Source organism: Malurus melanocephalus, unplaced genomic scaffold (assembly GCF_030028575.1).
Source record: "Malurus melanocephalus ecotype Western Australia unplaced genomic scaffold, MMel_1.1 scaffold_226, whole genome shotgun sequence".
In the NCBI taxonomy this organism is placed as follows: Eukaryota; Metazoa; Chordata; class Aves; order Passeriformes; family Maluridae; genus Malurus; species Malurus melanocephalus.
Window position 1 is genome coordinate 368,226 of NW_026623458.1, and position 21,792 is coordinate 390,017.

General features: G+C 45.9%; 1 protein-coding gene across 2 annotated transcripts in view; it reads right to left on the reverse strand.

Annotated features, from left to right (window-relative positions):
- Window positions 1–21,792, reverse strand: part of CREB3L2 (cAMP responsive element binding protein 3 like 2) — a 70,388-nt gene extending 48,596 nt beyond the window's left edge. For both annotated transcript variants that reach the window (XM_057374500.1, XM_057374499.1), the window contains exon 1: window positions 21,555–21,792. In XM_057374500.1, coding sequence (XP_057230483.1) covers window positions 21,555–21,662 — 108 coding nt within the window. In that variant the 5' untranslated portion in view covers window positions 21,663–21,792. The remainder of the gene's footprint in view (window positions 1–21,554) is intronic.

Genomic DNA, 21,792 nt, shown 5'->3' on the forward strand with positions numbered 1-21,792 from the left:
AAAATCACTGCTCTGTTCCACCAACAAGTTGTGGCTTCACATGACTTTAGAAAATCTGGTCTTCAGCAAATCAAAATAAGCATGGTTGGCACTAATCCCAAATGAAAACTCAGTATTTCTGGGATTTCTGTAAGCTGAATTCTACCTGTCTTGTATGAGTTGCAAATGTGCACACACTGGGAATGTAAAGCATAGGAGAAATAGCTTTTCTTTCAGAAAGAGCAGGTTCTCATTTCTCCATTAAGTCATCTTTATTTTTCCAATAATGCAATAAAAAACAGCTAGCAACATTTCAAAAAGTCCAGTAGGGTATCATTTTTAAAAGCAACACACTAGACCATTTTACAGAAAGACCTAACAGTTTTATTCCATGAAAGGGTTCATTTACAGAAGGCTCCAGTTTGAGCCAGGGGACAGCCAGGCACACACAGAAAAGCCTGCAAACAGATGGAGATGACAGAAATTTAAATGGACCATCCAGCTTTTAGCATAACATATGTGCTACTGTATCAGCTGCCAGGTGAGTGGGATGGGGGGAAGGATTAGAAGAGATCATCAATCTCCCCATCCTGCTTCCAGTACTTCAATCTCAGCATGGAGCTGCAGTTAGACCTACTCCCCTTTTGACAGGATTTGTTAAACCAGTCAGGAAAAGCTAGGACRGAACATGGAAAGAGATTTACACCAGCTTCCCACACTAATAGCAAATCAAACCGCATATTCCCTAACTAAAATAAAAATATTAAATAAAAGCAGTGACAATCTGATAGGCTTCTTAAGATTTAGTGCTCTAGCCATTCTTATTTAAGCRCACAATTTGCCTGACCCTGATGTAAACCCATTCTTAAAATTTCAAGAGGTGAATAGGGATACATGCTGAGAAACAGCTTTTTTTTTAATGTGGAGAAATCCTTCACTGCAAAACGATGCCCATGCACATATTCAGGTGTTCTCCTGGTACACTCTGAGGCTGCTGTTTTGTTTAGGGAAAAAAATCAGGCATCTGAGAAGGACTGAAGTGAAGAACYACAAGACAGACCTGCTAARGCCTTCAGTAATKAGACAAGCATAAAAGAGGCACAAGRACACAACCGGGGAGCAGAATATGCACAGCTCCTCTTTTTGCCTTYCAACACCCAAATTCCCATGGCAATGACTCTTCTTCCTGAAAACAAGAGTACACTTGAGAAACYGGTGCAGGAACATTGCAGGCAAGCCTCCTATGCCGATATATCCAAGCTTTGTCCTTGGCAAGACAGCCTTTAGCAAAAAGGTCCTGCGGTCATTCACCGTGTTCAGCCTCTGCCAGTTGTGGCATGAGAGCAAACTCATCAGCCTGCGATRGGAAGAGCCCTGGGATGTTGGGAAAAGGGACAGTATTTCACCAACAGCCATCCAGAACACCCCAGGTGCTTTTTGTATAAGATAGCTATCTAGCCCCAGGATACCTGAACCCTTCAGTCACTGCCCAAACACTCAGACAAACAAGTTCTAGAAAAAAAAATCCAGAAAAACAGCCCTGGTTTAAAATAGCATTGTGCTACCTGCTCGACTACCACTCTCACGATGGCAGGAGCAGACCTTCACTCCTGCCACTGCTGTTCTCAGGAAGGACAAGGTGCCCACTTCACCTTCCTGAGCAGGGTTAAGCTAAAACACTGGTAAGGACCTCTTCCCATGACAGTCCCCAGCAGAGCAAGAGAAGGACAACTGGAGGCAGCAGCGTGGAAAAGCAACACTGTGCAAAGAAAGACGAAGTATGTGCCCAGAGCAGCTTCAGGCTCCAGCCCAAAGCACAAACACAGAGTTGTTGTCCTTGGAAAGAGCCGAGAGCATCCCCACAATTCACCCCACCGACGTCCCAGCCGTGCTCTCACACTTTATATTTAACTACCAGTAACCGATGTGTTAACCCCTCCCTGGATTTACATCATCCCTTTGGCGGAATAAAACCACACGGACTCGCCACGGTTTGGTTCAAAGGTACGCACACACGCAGAGCTCGGTGCTCGCAGGGTCTCAAAAGCCTGACTGTTGGCGCTGCCCCTGCCCCTTCCCCAGCAATCCAAAGGAAACACAGGGACATTTGTGATGAAACTGTGYGGGCAGGGTAGAAAGCAGAGGTGGGCTCCCCGCTGGAGGGGAGCTGTGCTCCAGCTGCCTTCCAGACGCGTTTCTGAGCCTCTTTCTTCCTACGGGCAGCTCGTCAAGGCACAACAGAGAAACTGAGACATTTCTGAGCAGACGCAGAGCAGTTTCCTCGCCCTGCGGAGGAACAGCAGTAATCCCAGCCTTTCCCCCATCCAGCCTGCTCTCCCCAGCGGAGTCCCCGGCGAGGCCGGCGCTTGGCAGCGCTCCAGCCCACCCGGACACCGCGCCAGGAGCCTGCAGCTGCAGGAATGTCTAGCACCGGGCGCACGCAGCCTTTTTTAATTGCATGCCTCTGCTTCCAACGTCTCGGACTGCCCYGGCTGGGTACATTTTGGGGTCGGTTTCTCCTCTGTCTTTCTTATTTCTTTCCCAAGTTCTACTTTCAAGTGGATGGCAAAGAGGAGGGGCAAGGGGAGCGATTATAAGGCAGCCCATTGTGAAGGCATGGTCCTCTGCCTATTCTTAGACTTCGAAGGGACACTGTCCGCCTAAATAACCACAGTCTTATCTAACCCACAGTTTTGGGTAATGCTTGAATTTTTTCAAACTCTGAGAAACCATTTTTCTCTGTTGATAGTGGTGAAGAAAGCGGGGATCTCAAATGACACAAACCAGTGCGAACAAATCTGAAGGAACACATTTCAGAAAACCTCGACGTGCCTGAAAACCCAGCATGCAGGAAGGAGTGTTAYAGCAATATTAAGCTATGAAACATACTTTGGCAGCCTATCTTTTAACAGCTCAAGAGGCTGAATACTGCTCATATCCAATAGATGAGAGCACATCTTGAAAACTGAGCAAGTCCTGGCAAAGTCACATGCAAACTACGCAGCTAAGCTGGCTGTCATTAAAACTCAGACTGAGCACAAYAAAGAACCACGTTCCAACTGCAAGACTGAATCTGAAGCCATCACACCAGACTGAAAAGGAGTGAGTTCAAAATAYGTGAATTCACAAATACGCAATTTCTTATAGCTTCACGTTCTACCCTGTCTGTTTCAGCAAAAGGTGCATCCCACAGCATCAATACACCACGCAAAAGGCCACCACCAAGGAAATCCTAATATTGCCATGTCACTGGGAATTTTGAGATAAAAATGTTACCAGGCATTACCTGGAGAGACATGTGCCCTTCTGCCAGAAACTGCTGGATCACTCCTCATATTCAAGGCAACATCCTTCCCAGAGGTCACCATTCTCTCAGAGAAAGCAGCTTCACTCCACACATGCTGCTCCAACCCCATTCCACCAAAATGGATTTGCAGATTATTCAAGCTCACAGAGACCACCCTGGCAGAGCAGTTCTGTGCTACTCCAGGTTCAGTTCTGCCAGCAGCTTGGGCCAGCCAGAACACTTAACCAGTTGTTCATTTATTGCTTTCCCTCCCACAGGTTATTTCAGCTTTATTTCTACCTGCTTGGTCAATCAGGATCGACCTCATTTAAAAGGCCAGCGAGGTTCCACAATTTTGGAACAGCAGCAGCCAAAGCACTCAGCCCTGCACAACTCAAGCTCTCCCAGCAAAATCGGGATTTTTTTTTTCTCTCCACCTCTCAGAACTGTATTGTTTACAGCTGCAGTTCACCTCGCAGCCTATTTCTTCTTGGAAATGTAAGAGAATATAGATGTAGTAATAGATGTAAGTAATTCAGTATAGATGTAAGTAATTCATTATTTTCATGCAGAATCTCACAGTGACATRATGAAAAATCATGCATTTGTCCTGCATCATCTGGTGTGTGTAAAATGAGACATTATGATGTAGGTGTTTAGGCTGCTTCATCWAAATCACACTGTCGTGCACAGAGCACTGTTCCCCTTACAATTATTACAAATGACAGAATTTGGTGATTTAATTGCAACAATTAGACCATTCTGGCTCAGGTCAGGTGCACAGAACTTCACTGAAGTGAAAAACACATTTCCATTAAAAAAAAAAATAAATTCTTGCAACAGATCTTTGCCAACAATATGGGCAACTCTTCATTTGCTGTAATTATTCCATAAAACACAGTGAAGTATGTTAGCATCTATTTTCCAGATAARGTAATGCAAGAAGTGACCTCTTCAAACTAGAGCAGCATTGAAAATGCAACAAAAACTTGACTATTCCTGTAAGGGATATGCAAATCTACCTATCCCCATATGKGTAAGTCTGGTAAAGGTAAAACTCTGTCTTCAGTCCCAGGAAGAACCAAAACTGGCAGAGGCAAGACACATCATTAAGGATTCCCTCAATGAATGAATTCTTAAAATCGTGGAATGAGCAATTAAAACTCTGTCAGACATGAAAACATGTCTTTTTGTGAAGATGCACTTTAAAGTCCAATTTCCCTAAATTGTCATCCCATGATCACAGGACAGGAAAAAAAGAGGATTGATTGGTACATCTTATCCAAGTTTGCACTGCGTAGCTGTGCTATCTCCAGGGTGAACAGCTCTTCCCCAGAGAAGAATGTGTGGTTTGTGTGGTTCCCTGTCCTCATGAGCTCATGGATTAGTCTGAAATGTCTTGGGCTACAGTGCATCCTGACCAGGACATACTGTCTCTTAAATTTCGTTGTTGCAACATCCTAAGTGCYGAGTAGGATTTCGCAGTTTACTCTCCCCCAGCCATGAGTTCCCGAATGGTTGGAGGTGTCAGAGTTACCATAAATCAGCATAATCCTGCAGGCTATATTGATAGCTTTGGGAGGGCACCAGCAAAGTTGCTTCCTCCAAAAGCTGTGCACACTTGTGTTAGGGCACACACACAGGACTATTCAACCCKTCCTACTGAAGGGAACATCTGCTTCTGGCATATGATGCTCCCAAATCCTAAAAAAGATTACACTAGGTAGCCAAGTACTTCATGATGGCAACGGATCAGCCTCAAACTGAGCAATCTACTCATCTCTGGGCCATCTGCCATCCATCAAACACAAAGTACCTGACTTTGTCTCTTRCTACAGAAACAATCCAGACATGCTGTAGCAATTGGAAAGTAAAATTCATCTGAGGTTCTTTTGGCAGTGGGTTTCCCCCCCCCCAGTCCATATATAGTTGTGACAGCAGCAGTAAAATATTCGCTCAGCTGCCCTCCCGGAGCTGAGTGTGGACACACCCACACTACAGATGGATTCAGAGGTACAAACCCCTCCCTCCCAATACACAGCATGATGAGCCTGGGAGTGTTGGTGCTCCAGCCCTCCCACAAAATACCAAATCTGTGTCCCCTGTGCAAGGCAGCACCTGGGCAATGTCTGAGGAACAGGACGAGCCATGTATGTCTCAGATTCCAGAGCAGTGCATTTCCTGTGCTGCCCAAGATCACTCTGTGATCAGACCTGGCTGATCCCTATCAAAAACTCCTAACAGGAATTATTTCATTTCAATAAAGTTATCAAGTCACATTTTAAATACTGCATATACAAGAGTAGATTTCAAAATATYTCACACTTCCATGCCTTCTTCTTCACGTATGCTTCCATCTAGCAAAACCCCATCGCATTAGTGAGCAAGATCTTTACCTCATGGTTATGCATATTCATAACTAACTAACTAAGCAAAACATGCACCTTCCACTTAAATTTCTTTAAGCTATTTAAGCTACATTATTTAAACATTATTTTGCTAATGCAGCAGTGCCACATTCTGATATATTCTGCTTTGGAYGGCACACTCCCACTCTTTTCCCAAAATACAGAAGCTGTCTCTAAAATACTGCACCACCTCCAACAAAAACATCACACCAGTGGACAGATGACAGTTTTCTTGCAAAGGMTGAGTACACTCCTTCCCCTGTTGAAGAGGGAATCAAATTTGGATCTMCTGAGGTTTGCATCACTTCCTGGTACAGGCACATTTTGTCTTCTTTTTTTTCCCCCTATCTTTCAGCCTCCTTACCCCCACAAGCACATCCAGAACCCAAACCAAAGTAGCTGAGGCAGCTTGCATTACACTTTATCAGTCAGCCTTTGACCAAAGCAAGCASTGCAGACTTCCCAGAGGTGCTTCTGACCAGCAGGCTCAGCTTTCCACAGTGGCATCGATACACACTGCGTGATGTCTGCCAGGGAAAGATAAAAACGCACAGTCTGCAGATAAACATTCTGCTGCTAAGTCACAGGTTCGTCATGGATACACTAGAAATAAGGAATAAGGGGAATCCTGACTCCTTTAGTGATAATGCTTGCTCTAAGAAAGATTACAGCCAGTTTCTGGTTTTTTTAGACCTCTTCCTGGTCAATCCAACTAACTAGTCTTTATTCAAGTTTTCCTCCCAAATTCTGTCAAACTGACTGTTATCCAATCGATGCCCTGCCCCTTAGTCTAAACCCCCTGAAGAACTCTCCAAGTCTTAATTTGGAAACGGAAGAGGTTCTACTAAAATATATGCAGCAGGAGCTGGCAGGTGTGGGTCAGATAGACAAAAACTTTACAAGGAGAGCTCCACAAGACCACCAGCTTCTACCAGCGAGGTAAGGAGAAGAAGTGACACCTTCCTACACTGTTTTTAGGGCAGGAGCTGGCTGAGAGAGCACACATTCCTCAACCCTTCTCTCTGCCCTTCCCTGGAACCCCTCAACACATCCTCTGGCAATATCTTTTTCTGGTAAAATAATGGAAGCCCTTTTTACTCCCCATAGTTGTTATACTTGTGCCTGTTTATATGAGCCTCTCCCAACAGTGTGAGAAACTGTGACTATAATGGAGAAGACCTAAATGAGGCAGAGCCTTTCCTCACATAAAACTCTATCAGAATGACATTTTATAACCTTTTTTTTCCCCCTCCCTGACAGAGAGAGACAAAAAAACCCTCTCCTTCCTCCCAACTTTCTTATTTTTTTCTTAAAGGAACACCACCAGGACACAAAGACAATCTGCTAGAAAGGAGACTGTGAGAAGTTAACAGTGCTTTTCAGCATTTGAATACACTGCCTGCAGTTACACTGACAYTCAGGTCCTGAGGTTCCCTGCTCAYTCCCKAAGCAGGGAACATCCCTGTTTGGCTTGGCTCAGCTCCCTCAAGCGCTGCGTCACTAACTGGAAACAGGCGGGCTTGCAGGGAAATTCCAAGAAGCCTAAAGATCAATGCAGCCACAAGCACCACCCCTCAAACCGAGTCAGGGACAAACACAGGGTGCTGAAGCACCAGCTCTTTGCTTGGGCCTCGGCTAAGTTAACAAAACAGTATTTAAGTGTCTCTGTGTGTTGCAAACAACCACAGTGAGGTGCCTGAATGTGCTGGTTGCATTAATTGTGCCCTGACAATCTGTTTAGAGGGGAAAAAAAAAACCAAAAAACATGAGAGCTGCCTCCTCCCTGCTGCCATGAGACAGCACCAGGCCATGTGTAACCTCAGGGCTASTTCCACCTCTGAATCCAGAGGGAGATCAGCACCTGCATGGGTACAACTCCCGAAATGTTTCAAGTGTGTCTGCTTAATGCAAGAGCTCTGAAGCAAAGCATCCCAGACACATTCTAGTTTGTCACAGCACAGCCTTAAAGCTCACAGACAAAGCAGCATCTGCCAGACACTGAGCTGGTCAAAGAGCTGTTTCCCAGCACCAGCACAGCCATTTCTCTTTGGTACATAGTGCACTGAAATCACAGCCTAGGCTGCACACAACTCATTACATTTCCTTACCCCATCTGCCTCCACACTGCTTCACACCCCTAATTGGTCCAGGTTTTCTCAGGCATTTGCTCACTCAYTTTGCATCATCTCTGCAGAATTCTGACTCCCATTTTCCCTGCTGCTTGACTAAACTGATGGAACACAGCCTGTCTGGCTCAAACACCAGACCTCTTGTCGGAGATGTAAGCAGAAGCGTGAATTGAGATTTTTGGAACCTGGTGCAAAGTGCCTTAAAAAGACTCAATTAAGAGAGAACATATAATTCAAGAGAGGCTCCACCTTCTAGCAGTTCTCTGAAAGTCAGGCATGTCCTGCCCTATGGCCCTGCTGCCACAGGTTACCTTTGCACAGCAGAATGACAAAGGCACTCACAGCTTGTTCCACAAATCACCTGGTGCTGAACGAGCAGCACTGCTCATTCATTCCATCCTCAGGCTCCCAGCAGCACGTAGCTTCAGCCTCTGCTGGTGGAGCCTGACCAGCCTGACAGGATCATCCAGCTGAGGAGCTTCATTCCTCAGCAGACAYTGTCCAGGAGCCCTCCATGCTGAGCAGGTCAGGAAGGGGCCACTTCACAAGTGCAGCAGCACCCCCAAACAACCATCACACCCTGGGARATGCCAGTAAAGGAGAAACAACACTGCTTTAGAGAAGCTGGGCATTCTCCTGGTCATCACGTGTTTCCAATACAGCTTTTGGACATTTTCAAACCACATCTGCTGTCCACACTACACTCGAATAAAGTATTTTTGCTTCTAGCATATTTCAGAGAAAAAACAAAACAGAATTACCACTACAGAAGGTTATGCCATACCATGGAAGCAGTTTAAGGCAGCATCTTCTGTCTGCCAGTTCCCTAAATACAGAGATGCCAAGGGAGAAAAATTACTCGCCCTTCCCAAATGTCCCAGGCATTCTACTCCTCGTGTTTCAATTTGTGTGCCAAAATTAAAGACTTTCCCTATAAACGATGAGGAGACTGACCCTGGATCAGAGACCTCCAGGCTTGTTTAAAATGATGCAGAAGTTCTGGATAGGTGCTAATGAGGTAAGGCCTGCCACAGACACGGGATTTTCAGCTTTCTCCAGCTGGTGATGTAAAAAAGTACAGGCTTGTAGGGTGATGCACAGAGACACAGGGACAACAACAATCTTCCATTGTTAAACACTGGGGTAAAACTTRGTACCATTGGTACAACTGGAATTATATCAGCCACCACCTTCCACTAATCACACTTTGAAAATGAAAGCTACAAACTCTGCTTTTCCGCCTGTATATTCATCCCACCTTCTCACACGTTCCCTTTTTCCTCACACCTCATCCTAACTGCTTTGCTTTYTTCTTTTCCTCTGCCTTTCACTTGCCAGGCTTGAAGATCCTTGACACACTGACACAGAGAATACAAGGCCACCTTTGGTACTCAGTTCAGGAGAGAATACACATAAAGCTGGCCTCGTATTTTGGGACTAATGCCTTATTTCTACCAGAAATCTTATCCTTACCCACATGCCTTGTACGTTTTCCTCCTTTATATGTGCCGAGAKGTGTCATGATAAACACAAGCAGTTCAAAAACACCCTGAAGCAATTAAAGCATTTATTTAAACGTCACTGAAATCAACAGTTGATGAAAATGACCAAATGTGGTGACGCATGGGATGTACATTATGCCTGGAAGCACCCAGAGAGTCAACAGGCCCAGCAATAAAGTTTTATRGCATTTCAAGCTAGAAAGGCCTGTGAAACCTTCCTAATCTTCCACATCCTAATCCATTATGTTTCCATGAGGTACCCTTTTACAGGATCTGATAATTTGTTGAAATATAACTGCCAGAAGAGAACATGGATGTGCCTCAAAAACTGAGGAATGAGTATTTTTCCTAACCCATGTATATTTTTAGAGGAGTTTTTGGTTATGCTTTCCAAATCCTGATTTCCAATCTGTATTCACCTGTTTTTTGTTCCTAGTCACGTAACTGCTTCCAGATCACGGATGAAAATCCTGAGAAGCCTCCTGTCTTGTACCTTTCTGCAGAACCCAATAAATCTATCCTCTGACACCAATTCTCCGTTAGCAAMTACTCTGAGTCAACCCTTTAATTTCATACATTTTGTGGTACAATCTTTTAATCAATACAATGAAATAAACAGCCAACTCCTCRCAAAATGACTCCATTTACTGTCTTTTTTTTTCATCTCCAAGAATGAAACCACGTTTGTCTGACTGTATCTGCTTTCCATTAAATTCTGCCTACCGGGGTTAAAGTCATATCTGTATTATTCCACTCTGTAACTGCGGAATCCTAAAAGATTCCAAGTATTTTTACGTATGTTTGGTACCAGGATCTCCAGTGCACAGTTTTAATTTCCTCCCCTTTTTCCATTAAATCAATATTTTCAGACACTTCCTCATGATGTCATGACCCAGCAAAAATCAGTGTCAACAAGCCAAACTCTTCCTCTGGGATCTTCCAGCTTATCTGGATTTCCAGTTATCTACATTTGTTGGTTTCAAGAAGTTTTGTAACCTGTTTATTGACAGTGGTTAGTTTTCATATGACACTATTTAGAGAAGTCCCCTTTCCACCCTTACACTTGCCCAACATGGTGTTTTCCCCTTGAATATTCTTTGTTGATCATCATCACCCTCTCTTTATTTCACAYTGATGCTTTCTTCCCCTTCCCTAACCTGTAAGCATTGGATTTCTCAAAAAGAGAAAAGGTACTTCCAGGGGACATTAGCTATTTTAAAAAGGCACAGTATAATGATAGTTTAAGACTCATAATCCCCTTTATGATAATTTTAATCTAAGCACAAAACTCTRAAGGGATCTTGCTGCGAGCACAGTAATATCCATTATCTGTGTGTTACGAGAACCACAGATGAAATCAAACTTTTCTCAGACACTATTCTGGTACTCTTAATGAAAATGACATTACACATATCACATGAAACTGAGAAAGACACCTCAAGAATAGTAMTGTGAGCTTAACATAAACTGTTATGATCACACCACTTCCTCCAACTCCTCCAAACACCTGTCCACCTTCAAAGCAACACATATTTAATGTTTGTAATTGTTCCCACAAACCTGCTACTTCGACCACTTCGTTTTGCAGCTGTTCTTGGAATTCTCCCAAATTAGCCTTCCTTTCACATATCCAGGTGTCAAGAACTGAAAAGTCCTTGGCCAAACAGTGACACACTGACACCTGCAAGACCCAGGTTTTTAAGAATCTGCCCAGACCATACTTTTCAACACCTTCATCACTGCAATGGCAGTGGCAGTTAATTTACCATCCCCAGCCACAACCCTGGCTCMTTTGACATCCAGGCTTTACAGCTTTCTGCACTCAATCACTGCTTCAAAAGCCTCTTCAGTAATGCAAGTTTGTGCAGATTGTCATTTCTTGCTTATAATTCTTTCCCCCCTCAAATGCCTGTGAATTTGAAACAAAATCAGATGAGATCACAAGTTCCTTRTAGCTCCAGTGGCTCCMTCCCTGCCRCCACAYCATSCAMTGTCCCTCTYGAGCACTGAAGCCACATCTTAAAAYCAAGYAGGGTTTTTTCCATCCCCAGCTAATTTTGTCAGCAAGCTGCCCCAAGCAAAGTTCTTTTTCATTAAAGCTAAAATAGATGTGCTGGACATGAAATGCCTTTAAACTTTTCTAGAAAGYAATCAAGACTTTAACTGCACCAGTCTGCAAAGTCAGTGACACTTTTTGTATTCATTTTGATCTTGCAGATGTGTTTGCAGTTGAGACAAAACCAGCAACATAAAATAAATTCATCTTTTCCCTGTGGTTTTTCTAACATATTTCTAACAACCCAACAAACAAGCAATGGCAACAGGGACATATTCCCAAGTCAGACAGCAAACTCCCTGAAGTGTTTTTCAGATGGAAATTTAGCTGAAACTTTACTCTGAATTAGTACAGCCRAGTGAGAAGTCACAAGTCACTCTGGGTAAGTACAAAATACTGCTTTTTCTCTTTCAGTCCTTCTGCCAAGTGACAGCATCCACTGAAAGCCATGAGGAAAAAACGAGCTGGATTGATAAAGAACTGCCAAAGCACTAAGGCTCGAGAAGACAAATTCTTCATTCAGAACACTCATGCCTTAAAAAACAGTGGCAAAGCTCATTGCTGCCGTGCCTGTTCATGCAGGGAGTCCTGSCTGAGCTGTGCCTTCCAGCAGCCGGCAGGATGAGCAGGCTGGGCATCCCGAGGGAGCAGCACCCACGCACATCTGGAGCCCTCCTGCAGCTGCCAACTCCTGCCCTGTTCCAGTGAGCYTCAGCTCCTTCGGGAGCGCTGCGAGGGAAGGGCTCAGCCAGACACGCAGGCATGAGTCTGGAGAGGCAAGGAAATGCTTCCCGAGGAGAGGAAGGGCAGATGGCTCACAGCCAACCATAATGGACATCCCTAGAGAGCCCTCAGTCTCTGGAGCATTTCACCAGGGAGCACATAAGGCATTAGAGCCATATGYAGGCAGCGTCAGTTTGCTTTGCTTGTTTTTTCCCTACTGTTTTATGCCCRTTTTCTAAAAAATCCATCTTAGCAGCCTGCCTCAAAGCCCAGGCCAGACCCAGCCCTGAGTCACACACCCAGCTGTGCAGGAGGGAGGCACAGAGGAGGAGGGGAAGGGAGCTGCAGCAGCAAGAATCTCAAACAAGACATGCCATCAGTGCTGATGACGAAGCCAGTTACACCCATGATGAGAAAGACAGATGTTTTGCAGAAAGTCAGCTGCTGCCTCATATTAGGAAAGTGGAGAGTTCAGACATCATATTTTCCCCTCAGTCTTCATCCTTTGCTAGCCAGGACAGATCCCAGAAAGCCAGATGTCTGGCTGCAAAAAATACTGTGGTCTTAGTTCTAAGTTCTTAGTCTTGGCTCCTCCTGAAGGCATCACCGTGTCCATAACACCTCAATCTTTCTAAAGCATCACTGCTTCGACTGTGAGTAAATATGGGGGAAAAGATCCGTTCTTTGCTGCTCCTGAGTTTTGGTTCTACACATACACAAATCTCTCTGTGGGTACCAGAGGCTCCATTAATGAGAACACACACACCTTCAGATAMCCCCCCCACAAAATCAAAACATTGTGGGTGGATTACTGAAGCCAACAAAAGAACCTACAGAGGGCTGGGGAAAAAAAGCAGCCTTGGGATAAGCATTCTCTTGTGCACAAAATTTGCTGCAGGGTGAAGAAACCAAAATCTGCTTGGAATTCAAGGATTGGAGTTTGGGGTTTTTTTTTTTTTTTGGTGGGTATTTTTCAGGTTTTAGGTCTACAAAACCTCCTCCATGCTACTCACATGAGCGGCTCCATGAGCTGGGCTCTTCCWGTACCTACAGTTTGAGGGTTATCCACAAAAAGGAAATAACCCAGGCATGAGTTAGCATAGACAAACAGCCTTAAAACAAAYAAGCCTGCTGCCCAGCAGTGGCCCATCTAAATCTGAGCAGGTCAGTGCCCTGAGTCCAGACTGCTGTGAAAGGAACCACAACACAGCTCCAGCTGGAAGGGGGTTCAGGTGGTCTCTAGCCCAGCCTTCTGCCCAAACAGGGCCAGTATTAAGCTAAGCCCAGCTTACTGAGAGGTATTCCAAAATCCAGCCAGGTCTTAAAATTTCCAAGGAAGAAGATATCCCTGGGCAGCTCTCTCCAGTGCTCAGTTATCCTCACCATGAATCCCTTTTTCTTTACCAGCCTGAACCTCTCTCACTGTTGCTGATGTCCATTTTCCTTCTGCCATGCTGTGATGGAAAAAGGACTCTTTTTCCRCTCTTTTCTACAGACCTTCACATTGCAGCACCAAAACTTTGGAGGAGGAAAATCAAACCAGGTACTCCAAATCTCAGCCACTGAAAGATCCTTTTCTTGCTTTAGAAGCCACCACATGCTTCGAGGAATTTTGCCACAGCTGAAGACACTGCTTGCATGTGAAATTAGGGGCAGCACTCAACATATTTGGTGCAGAACAAGGGCAAATGACTTTCCTCTTATCTGCTGGAGATCAGCCCATGTCATCCAAAAAAATAAGCACGTTTTTTGAGCATGTAATGCAAAAAAGCACACTTCTTACCTCTGCAGGAAACTTCAGCTGCAGCAGAGCTCAGAGATGAGCACTGCAGGGTGTCACCAAACAGCCAGGGCTTGTCCTGGCAGAGCTGCAGTGAGCCCAGCTGCAGGTGAGCCACTAAAGCCCATCAGGAATATTCCTCTTTGCCTCTACACTACAGGGGAGAAGCCTCCACCAACACCAACTCACTTCTGCCCTGTGTTGCTCCTCAGGACACATCTGATTTAGCAAGAAAGGAGGCCTGAAGCTCTCTAAGAGCTTATCAGAGCTGCCTGGTCTGTATTTCTCACCCCATATGACTGACAGATTGCAYGAAAGGACAAAGGCAGCCCCAGCACAGCTGCAGAGGAGTGTTTTTCCTTTGGCAGAGAGGAGAGACATGAAGTGGGTGTCACATTTTTCCATTAAATTTTTGCCTGTCACCGCAACAGAGCCAGATCACATACTGAAGATTGAAAGCCAGTTAGCAGCAGATGGAAAAAAAAAAAAAAAGGTAGTCTTTTCCAAGACACAGAGAAGTCACTGGCAGCATTCACTTATATATTTGGATGGATGGCAGCTATAGGGATAGTTCTGGCAATTAAGGTCTGTCCCATTTAACCAGGCKTTATTTTCTCACACTGCCTTCTCTRYTTCCCTACTCACCCTCAGGAGAGGCAATTGCTCATTATTTGGTAGAGTATTTGTATCTTTTCTGCACACACTTAGCASTGACACAGCTCAATCCAGTGACTTCTTTTCTGCAGTTGTGATGTGTGTCTGAGCTCAGAGAATCCAAAAGTTCCTGCTGTGAGCAGCTCAGCATCTCAGACTGAATGTCCACTGCAGCTATGCCTTGTTAAACCCCACCATTTTTCACCTGTCTCCTTTACTGCCTATTACTCATTTCAGTGAGGTGGAAGGATAGCATATCTGYCAGCAAAATTGTAGCCCCAAGCCAGGCTTATTCTTTGCATGCCATTCCTTTCACTTCTATGAAASAAAAACAATTTAGGATCCAAGGCAATCTCCACCATCCCTTGACATCATGGAGGGGTGCTGGGACCACAGACCAACCCAATGCCAGCATTTTTCTGAACATCAGGTCTGTCTATTTTTCTGCTGCCTACACACATCCTTCTCAAACAACCCTTTTTTTCCTATTGATCCCTGAACAAATACTCCTTCCAGGCAAAGCCCTTTCTTTCCAGTGACATCCAAATAATAATCTACAGGTATCAAATAAATACACACATGCACACATCAGGCTTACATCTAAGCACAACTCATAAACCTATTCTGACTATTCCTACTGCACATCCTTTTAGCTCAAAACACATTCCCACTACCCCTTCCCCAACCAAATATTCCTACCTGCCCTTTCACATCAGCATCAGTACCTGAGTTGCTACGAGGCAAGATGAAAAGCTTATTTCTAGCAAAAAAAAAAAAAGTCATTTTAAAACTGGATGAGCTCCCAGCCAGCTGCCACAACAGCCCGTGGTTACATCCAGGTGCAGAACTGCACTGTCAGATCTTGTCACCAAAAAAAAAAAAATAACCCACAGCCAAATTCATGATTCAGAAGAGAGATGAATAAGGAACAACAGCACACAAGAATGTATCGTCCTGAAAACACAGATGAAGACAGAGAGCTGTGAGAGCACCCCTCAGGGACCCACCARGAACCTATTTTTCTTGGAAAAAGGCAAGCTGCTCTGGGGAATCAGAGGAGTTWAAGGGGGGCAGAGTCAGCAGCCAACACAGCCTGTGACAAATGCCACCAAGGTAGGACAAATACTCTCTGTCTGACAGCAATTTCACCTATCACTAATTGCTAAAGTCTCACCCACAAAATGATCCTTTCTCCAAAAGCAAGAGAAGCAGCCCAAGACAGAGGATACAGATGATGGATGCTTAAACCAAGCCTTACAAAGTGACTGGAGAGCAGCTTTTGGGAATGCAGGGAGGAAGCGCACAGACAGCAATAAGGACAGCAAGGCCTGATACCCAACGTTTGGATAGAGCACAAAAAAGTAGCATTTATCTGCAAGTGCAAAGGCAGCAAGAAAACTTGTCCCATCAGTGATGGGGCTACTTCAAAGGTCCRTGTCTTCAAAGGAACAGCAAAGCATCTCACACGGACCTTGTCAGCTCAGGGAGCAAGAGGAAAAGGAGCCCACAGTTACAGAGGCACAGCACACACTCGCCTCCTCTACAGGCACAAATGATCCTAAAAAGCAAGACTGCTTTAATAAAAAACTGATCCCCATGCCAAGACAGGGGAAAGTCACTTAGCCCCAGCAATGAAAGACCACGAAGAAAGGACTCTTCACATTACCAACAAAAACCTGCAAAGAGCACAAGTTCCCACCAGCCCTGYAGATAAGCTGAATAACTCCAGACACAGGAAAGCCCTGTCTGGTACTGCCATAAGTGAAATTCCTTTACCCCTGCTATCGTGCACAACCTGCTCCCTGCGTAAGTACTGGCTTTCCAAAGGAAACATTTACAGAGGACAGTGCACATCAGTCACGTCCATTAGGAAAAAGAATAAATAGTGGGTTTATACATAAAATTCTGGCTCAYGCTTATCTACCATGCTTCAAAGTCGATCCCAGGACAGACTAATATTTTTTCCAGCCCCTGTCTTCACTGCAGATCAAGCACTTCACTATACAGTTACAGCCAGTCCAAATGAAACCAGCCAGCAACTCAATACCCCCATTTTTCTAATTTTAACTGTCAGAAAACAGCAGGGTAAAGTTTCAAAGTCTCCTACTTGTGTTTATCTCAGCCTTTAGAGGACCTGTAGATCAGTTAGACCCCATTACAGGTAAGTGACATGTCCCTTGGCAAACTGGAAAACTTTTCTTATTTAAATTTGGGAAGAAAACAAGRAGGAGAAATGGCAAGGCACTGTGTACAACTAATTCTGCCATTCAGCAGTCGTGATGTTGACTTTTTTATTAATATGGAAAATCGCTGACAAATTTTAACACTACTGCTTTGTATGACATATGTATACAGCTAGTTTAAAATCTCACTTTCTCATTTCCCCTCTTTACTGCAATGTTGGAGAAATCTTTGCGAGTACTGCCTGTAAAAATATTTTACATGAAGTCAGCTGCAGGTGTATAGGGAAGAAAGAAAAAGAGATTTCAGCTTGAGGGTTTGTGGGCAACAGACCAAACCCCACGWGCAAATAAATGAAGTAGCTCTCCCCCTACCAAAATGAAACAAAAATTGGATCCAACTGTACTGACACCAGAAAGCTACATGCAGCCACCAYACAATAAGACACAGCCAGCTCCACATCCATACACACTGCAGAAACCGCAGCTCTCAATTAAATACAGATTGTAAAAATCCAGCACYGTCATCCATTTAAAGTAAGGACTGCAGCACTCCAAAAGCTCGAGGCACTCCCTGGCAGCTCGTCCAGAGGCAGCTTTCCTGCAGCAGTCATTAGAAACACAAAGTAACAGCAGCCATCGTTCTTGTGGCAGAGGAAATGAGTCACCAGGAGAGCTGCGAGGTTCAGAGGTTTGTAATGGGGAGGAAAGAAAGCCAGCTCAGACTTTCCCAAGCTCATCTTAGATGACAATCACAACCCCGACTATTAACCTTCACCTTTGGTTTTGCTTTCACAGGGAGACAGAAATTTGGTAGCTAGGGCCTGGGAAGCCTTCTCCTCTCATGCCAACCAACCCTACACCCCTGTCCCAGGGCTGAGCTGCCCACAGCATTGCCAGCAACATGGAAAACTGGATCMCAGAGCTCAAACAATGCTCAACCAACAGCAGTAACACTGTGACATTTCAGTAATTCCCATTTTTCCACGAGTTCCAAGTTCAATTGTCAGGCTCTTTAATGGATAAACAATTTGGGCTACTTAGCATTTGAAGTTATCTTCCAGTTAACCACTCATCCAGACATCCAGGAATTTAGTCCCAAATATCTAAGCCAGCTGCTGTCCCCACAAACCTGCAGGGCAGCTGCAGTTCTACATCTGCCATGCCAAGACCACATCCATGCTTACATTCAACTGCATTTTGCTACCATCTGGAAGCAGCAGTGTTAAAATAACCATGAAAATGGTGGGGGGAAAAAAATAAAATGGCCTCCTCAGTATTACATAAGGAGGTTTYAAATGTCAAAGGCTCCTAAGAACCATCTGCCTTTCAGCCCCCATCCAGCAATGGGACAGGTAGTTGGCATTTCACAGCGTGTTTGTCAGACTTATCCATCTGCATCAGATCTGGCCCTTGTCACAACAGACACGGTCCCAGCTGGGCCATGTCCAAGCACAGATCAATTCCAGTCGAGCCCCACGGGCGCCAGCRGAGCTCTCCCACTTCAAGCCCACCCGTGTGTTACAGACAGTAACAGCAGCAGCAGAAGCTGGAGGTTTTGCCACCTGGCCACRCTCCTTCTCCCCTTGGGCAGTAGCAGGTGTTGTGCTTCCCTTCTGTCCAACCAACAGGAAAAAACACAGAATAACAACAATAACAGCACCAACGAGGCTGCCTTGCACAGGGCCAGCACTACCAGCACAGTCACAACAAAGCTACAGTGCATATGAAGATTATATAATGCACACACGTGACACGCCTTGGGGAAACCTTTCAGCCTTTTCTTYCACGGGAAACTGAACCACTCTGGAAAAAATAACTGCCATAAAGAGACCTGGTGTGCATGTGAGAACTTTAACAAGCCACCTCAAGGATTGCTGCCTGCCAACAGCAGAGCTGAGCTCCTCGAGGCCCCACTTTCTCCAGGTATGGCCGATGGTATCAGTGACAGCACCAGTGGAGAAAGGGAACGGCTCCTCACACAGCTCCAGGCACTGGTGAAATCATCAGCTGTTAAAGAGAAATGTAAATCCCCAGGAGGTTGGATTTCAGCCCTGGTAATTAAGGCAGGCTGGAACAGTTTAAAATAGAGGTCAAGTTTTTAAGTGTATGCATACTTTCACACTTGTCTGCTAGTGTCAAATCAACCAGAGCAAGGAACAGCCCTTATGGTCGTAAAAAGATTAAATTTTAACTTAAAATACACAAAAGGCAGTTGGCACAGAATTTTCATCTTCACCAGTCTGTACACACAGGTCTGGCTGCAGAATGACACTGATCCTTCTTCCTGCTTGTAAGCTCTCCCCTCAGCCATCATCATCACCATCTTCATCTTCACCCTCCTCCCCCTCATCAGTCCAGCTCACGCTTCTAGGGCTGCATGACTGTCCCAGAAACCTTTCCTGGAGACCTGCACATCCAGCTAAGAGTCACCGTGGGAGTGTGTGAAGACCAGAAGATGCTGTACAACACGTGCTCCTTGGCTGTGAGGGTGACAGCACAGGGTGTGAAGCACAGGAGGGTCTCCTCATCATCCCAACATTTCCAGAAAGACCCTGCAGTAAGTTTACAAACACAGCAGAGTAACTGGGTCAAACCAGTCCTCCCAGATGGAAAGCATAACCCAGGAGAAGAACAGATGTTTCACCCAGAGARCTTGTTTGTTTGTTTTGGGTTTTTCAAGTGATTCTATGAAGTTTTGGCCAGAGGTAAATAGAGACTTTGTGTTCCATGGTATCAAGCACARTATTCTCTTCCATGTGGCAGAGTGCATTTACAAAAGAAAAAGTTCAACAGGCAGCAGTGTGGGTTTTTTCACTCTAAAGAATGTTAATTTCATGAACCTTCTTTTCTTCTTTAAAGATTGCAATACCTCACTACACCTACTTTATGGCATTTAGTTGGGCTYTTTTTTTTCCCTGAAACCTCTTTCAGAAGAATTCCAAGAACAACCAAAAAGATTGATTTCATGCTTTTTATTTGGCTTCAAGAGGGTCTCCAAAGAAATCTTAAACTCCTAAAAAGACCCAATCAAGCAAGCCAGCAACACAAACAAACCWATGTCAGAGTGTTACTCCCAACAAAGGTCATCACACCCCAAGATTTTGCAGATCCAGTTACGYGCTGCCCCTTACAAAATGTTCCTCATCGTAACACTGGAAGCTGAAAATCCCCAAAAACACTGGAAAATGGCAAAAGGAAAAGCATCCTGTTTCCATCCACCAGACACAGGATGTTTTCTTTTTCAAGACACAACTAAACTCAAGACTTAGGCTCCTTGAAATAGAGTAGAAAAGACATATCCATGTCACTGCAGCCAAAAGTTCTAGCCCAAGTGTAAGATCACCTTCAGGGCACTAATTAAAGAAGATATGAGAACACTAAATAAGAAAATAAAAGTTAAGACTGGCAACTCCTTTCTCATCACAAGCATTCAAACAGAGCAAGAGGAAGCACAAAATACCACACAACTGTAAAATCTGAAGGGGAACACTCTCCAAAGAGCATCTCGTTTCATTCACAACATTCCTGTTGATAAAGTAAAGAAAACCACAAGAAAACAGCTGTTTGAAGGAAAAGCTTTCCATTGTTCAGTGCTCTTGCCAGCTCTTTAAAACACCCAAGCCACCATAACATGATTGCTTTTCCCCGGATCTACCAGAAGATACACATTGCGCAAGAAAGCCCAAGACCTTCAAAGACAAAGAAGCCAAACAAKGTTTAAAGACCATCACGTGTGCAGCAGGCTTGCTTCCTGCTGGAATGAGGCTYGGAGCTTGAGACGGACACAATCCCGGATCAGCAAAGCGACCACATACCACACACAACAAATAAGATTTTCCTTGTTTGCCTTACAAGACTTAACGCCAAGACCTGCACAAAGAGCCRGCACACTGCCCTGGAGCTGTGGGATCACCTCTGCTCCCATGAACAGTTGGGTCCCTCACTCTGGGGTTGTATTTGCACATCACCCTTTTTTGGTGCAGGAAGAAATGCAGGGCACGTGGCAGCCCCTGGCACTGCCACATCCCAGTTGSCAYCACCAWGTTCCTCTRGGTCTCCATCAAAACAYGTGCAYGACAACCACACSGAGCGTGGCTGCCCTGTGCYTCGCACCATCAGCGGACTGGAGGARTCATTCACGCTGCTGTCCCAAGGTGCTCCGGCACACTTCCACTTGGGATTTGCACCTACGTGGATTCATAAAGGTCCCTCACTTGCAAGAACCTCCAGAGCAGGAGTGAAACAACAGGGAAGAGAAAACAAGACACATTTCCTCGGGACCGTCCTGACTATGCGTCATTTGTGCAAGGCGAAATATGGRGATTCCAGCCAAAAAAATAAATAACAAAAACATCGCAACTTGTGTCACTTCCTTCCTTGCGCTTGGGGAGAGCAGGACGGTGGCGGGACAGTCTCGTCTTGCAGAAGAAGTCGAGACTCAGGAGGGGTCGCCGGGGAGAAGCGGCAGCGCCGAGGGCGCAGAGGGAGCCCCGGCCGGGCTGGAGAAGCGGCGACGGATGGAGCGGGAGCTGCGGGATCCCGGTAACCGGGAGCCGCCGCCAGGCCCGGAGGGGAGAGAATTGAGACCCTCCGGAGTAGAGCGGAGCCCAAGGCCTGTCCCGAGAACACCTGGGCCCCCTGCCGGAGGGGCGGCAGTCACGGTGAGGGACGCGGGGAGCACCTGTTGGCCAAAACCCGCCCGGCGCCCGCTGGAACACCGCGGCACACGGGGAGCCCGAGGGGCCCCGCCACGGCCCTSGAAACGCGGCCGCCCACGGCGGCGTCTGAGCCATCCCACCCGCGGCCTCCCGGCGCCGCCAGGAGCCGCCGCCGCCCGCTCCCGCCGCTCCTCACCGTGCGGCTCAGCAGCGTGTCGGGGTCTGCGGGCTCGCACAGCTCGCTCAGCTTGCGGTCCCAGTGCAGCAGCGGCGGCTGCTCCCCRCCGCTCTCGCACACCTCCATGGCGGCCGCAGGCAGCCCCGCCAGCAGGCCGGTGTGTCTGTCCGTCGCTCTGTCCGCCGTCCGGACCCTGCCCCCGCCGCTCGCCCCCGCCCCGGCCGCGTCCCTCAGCCGGCGGCAGCGCGCGGGCGTC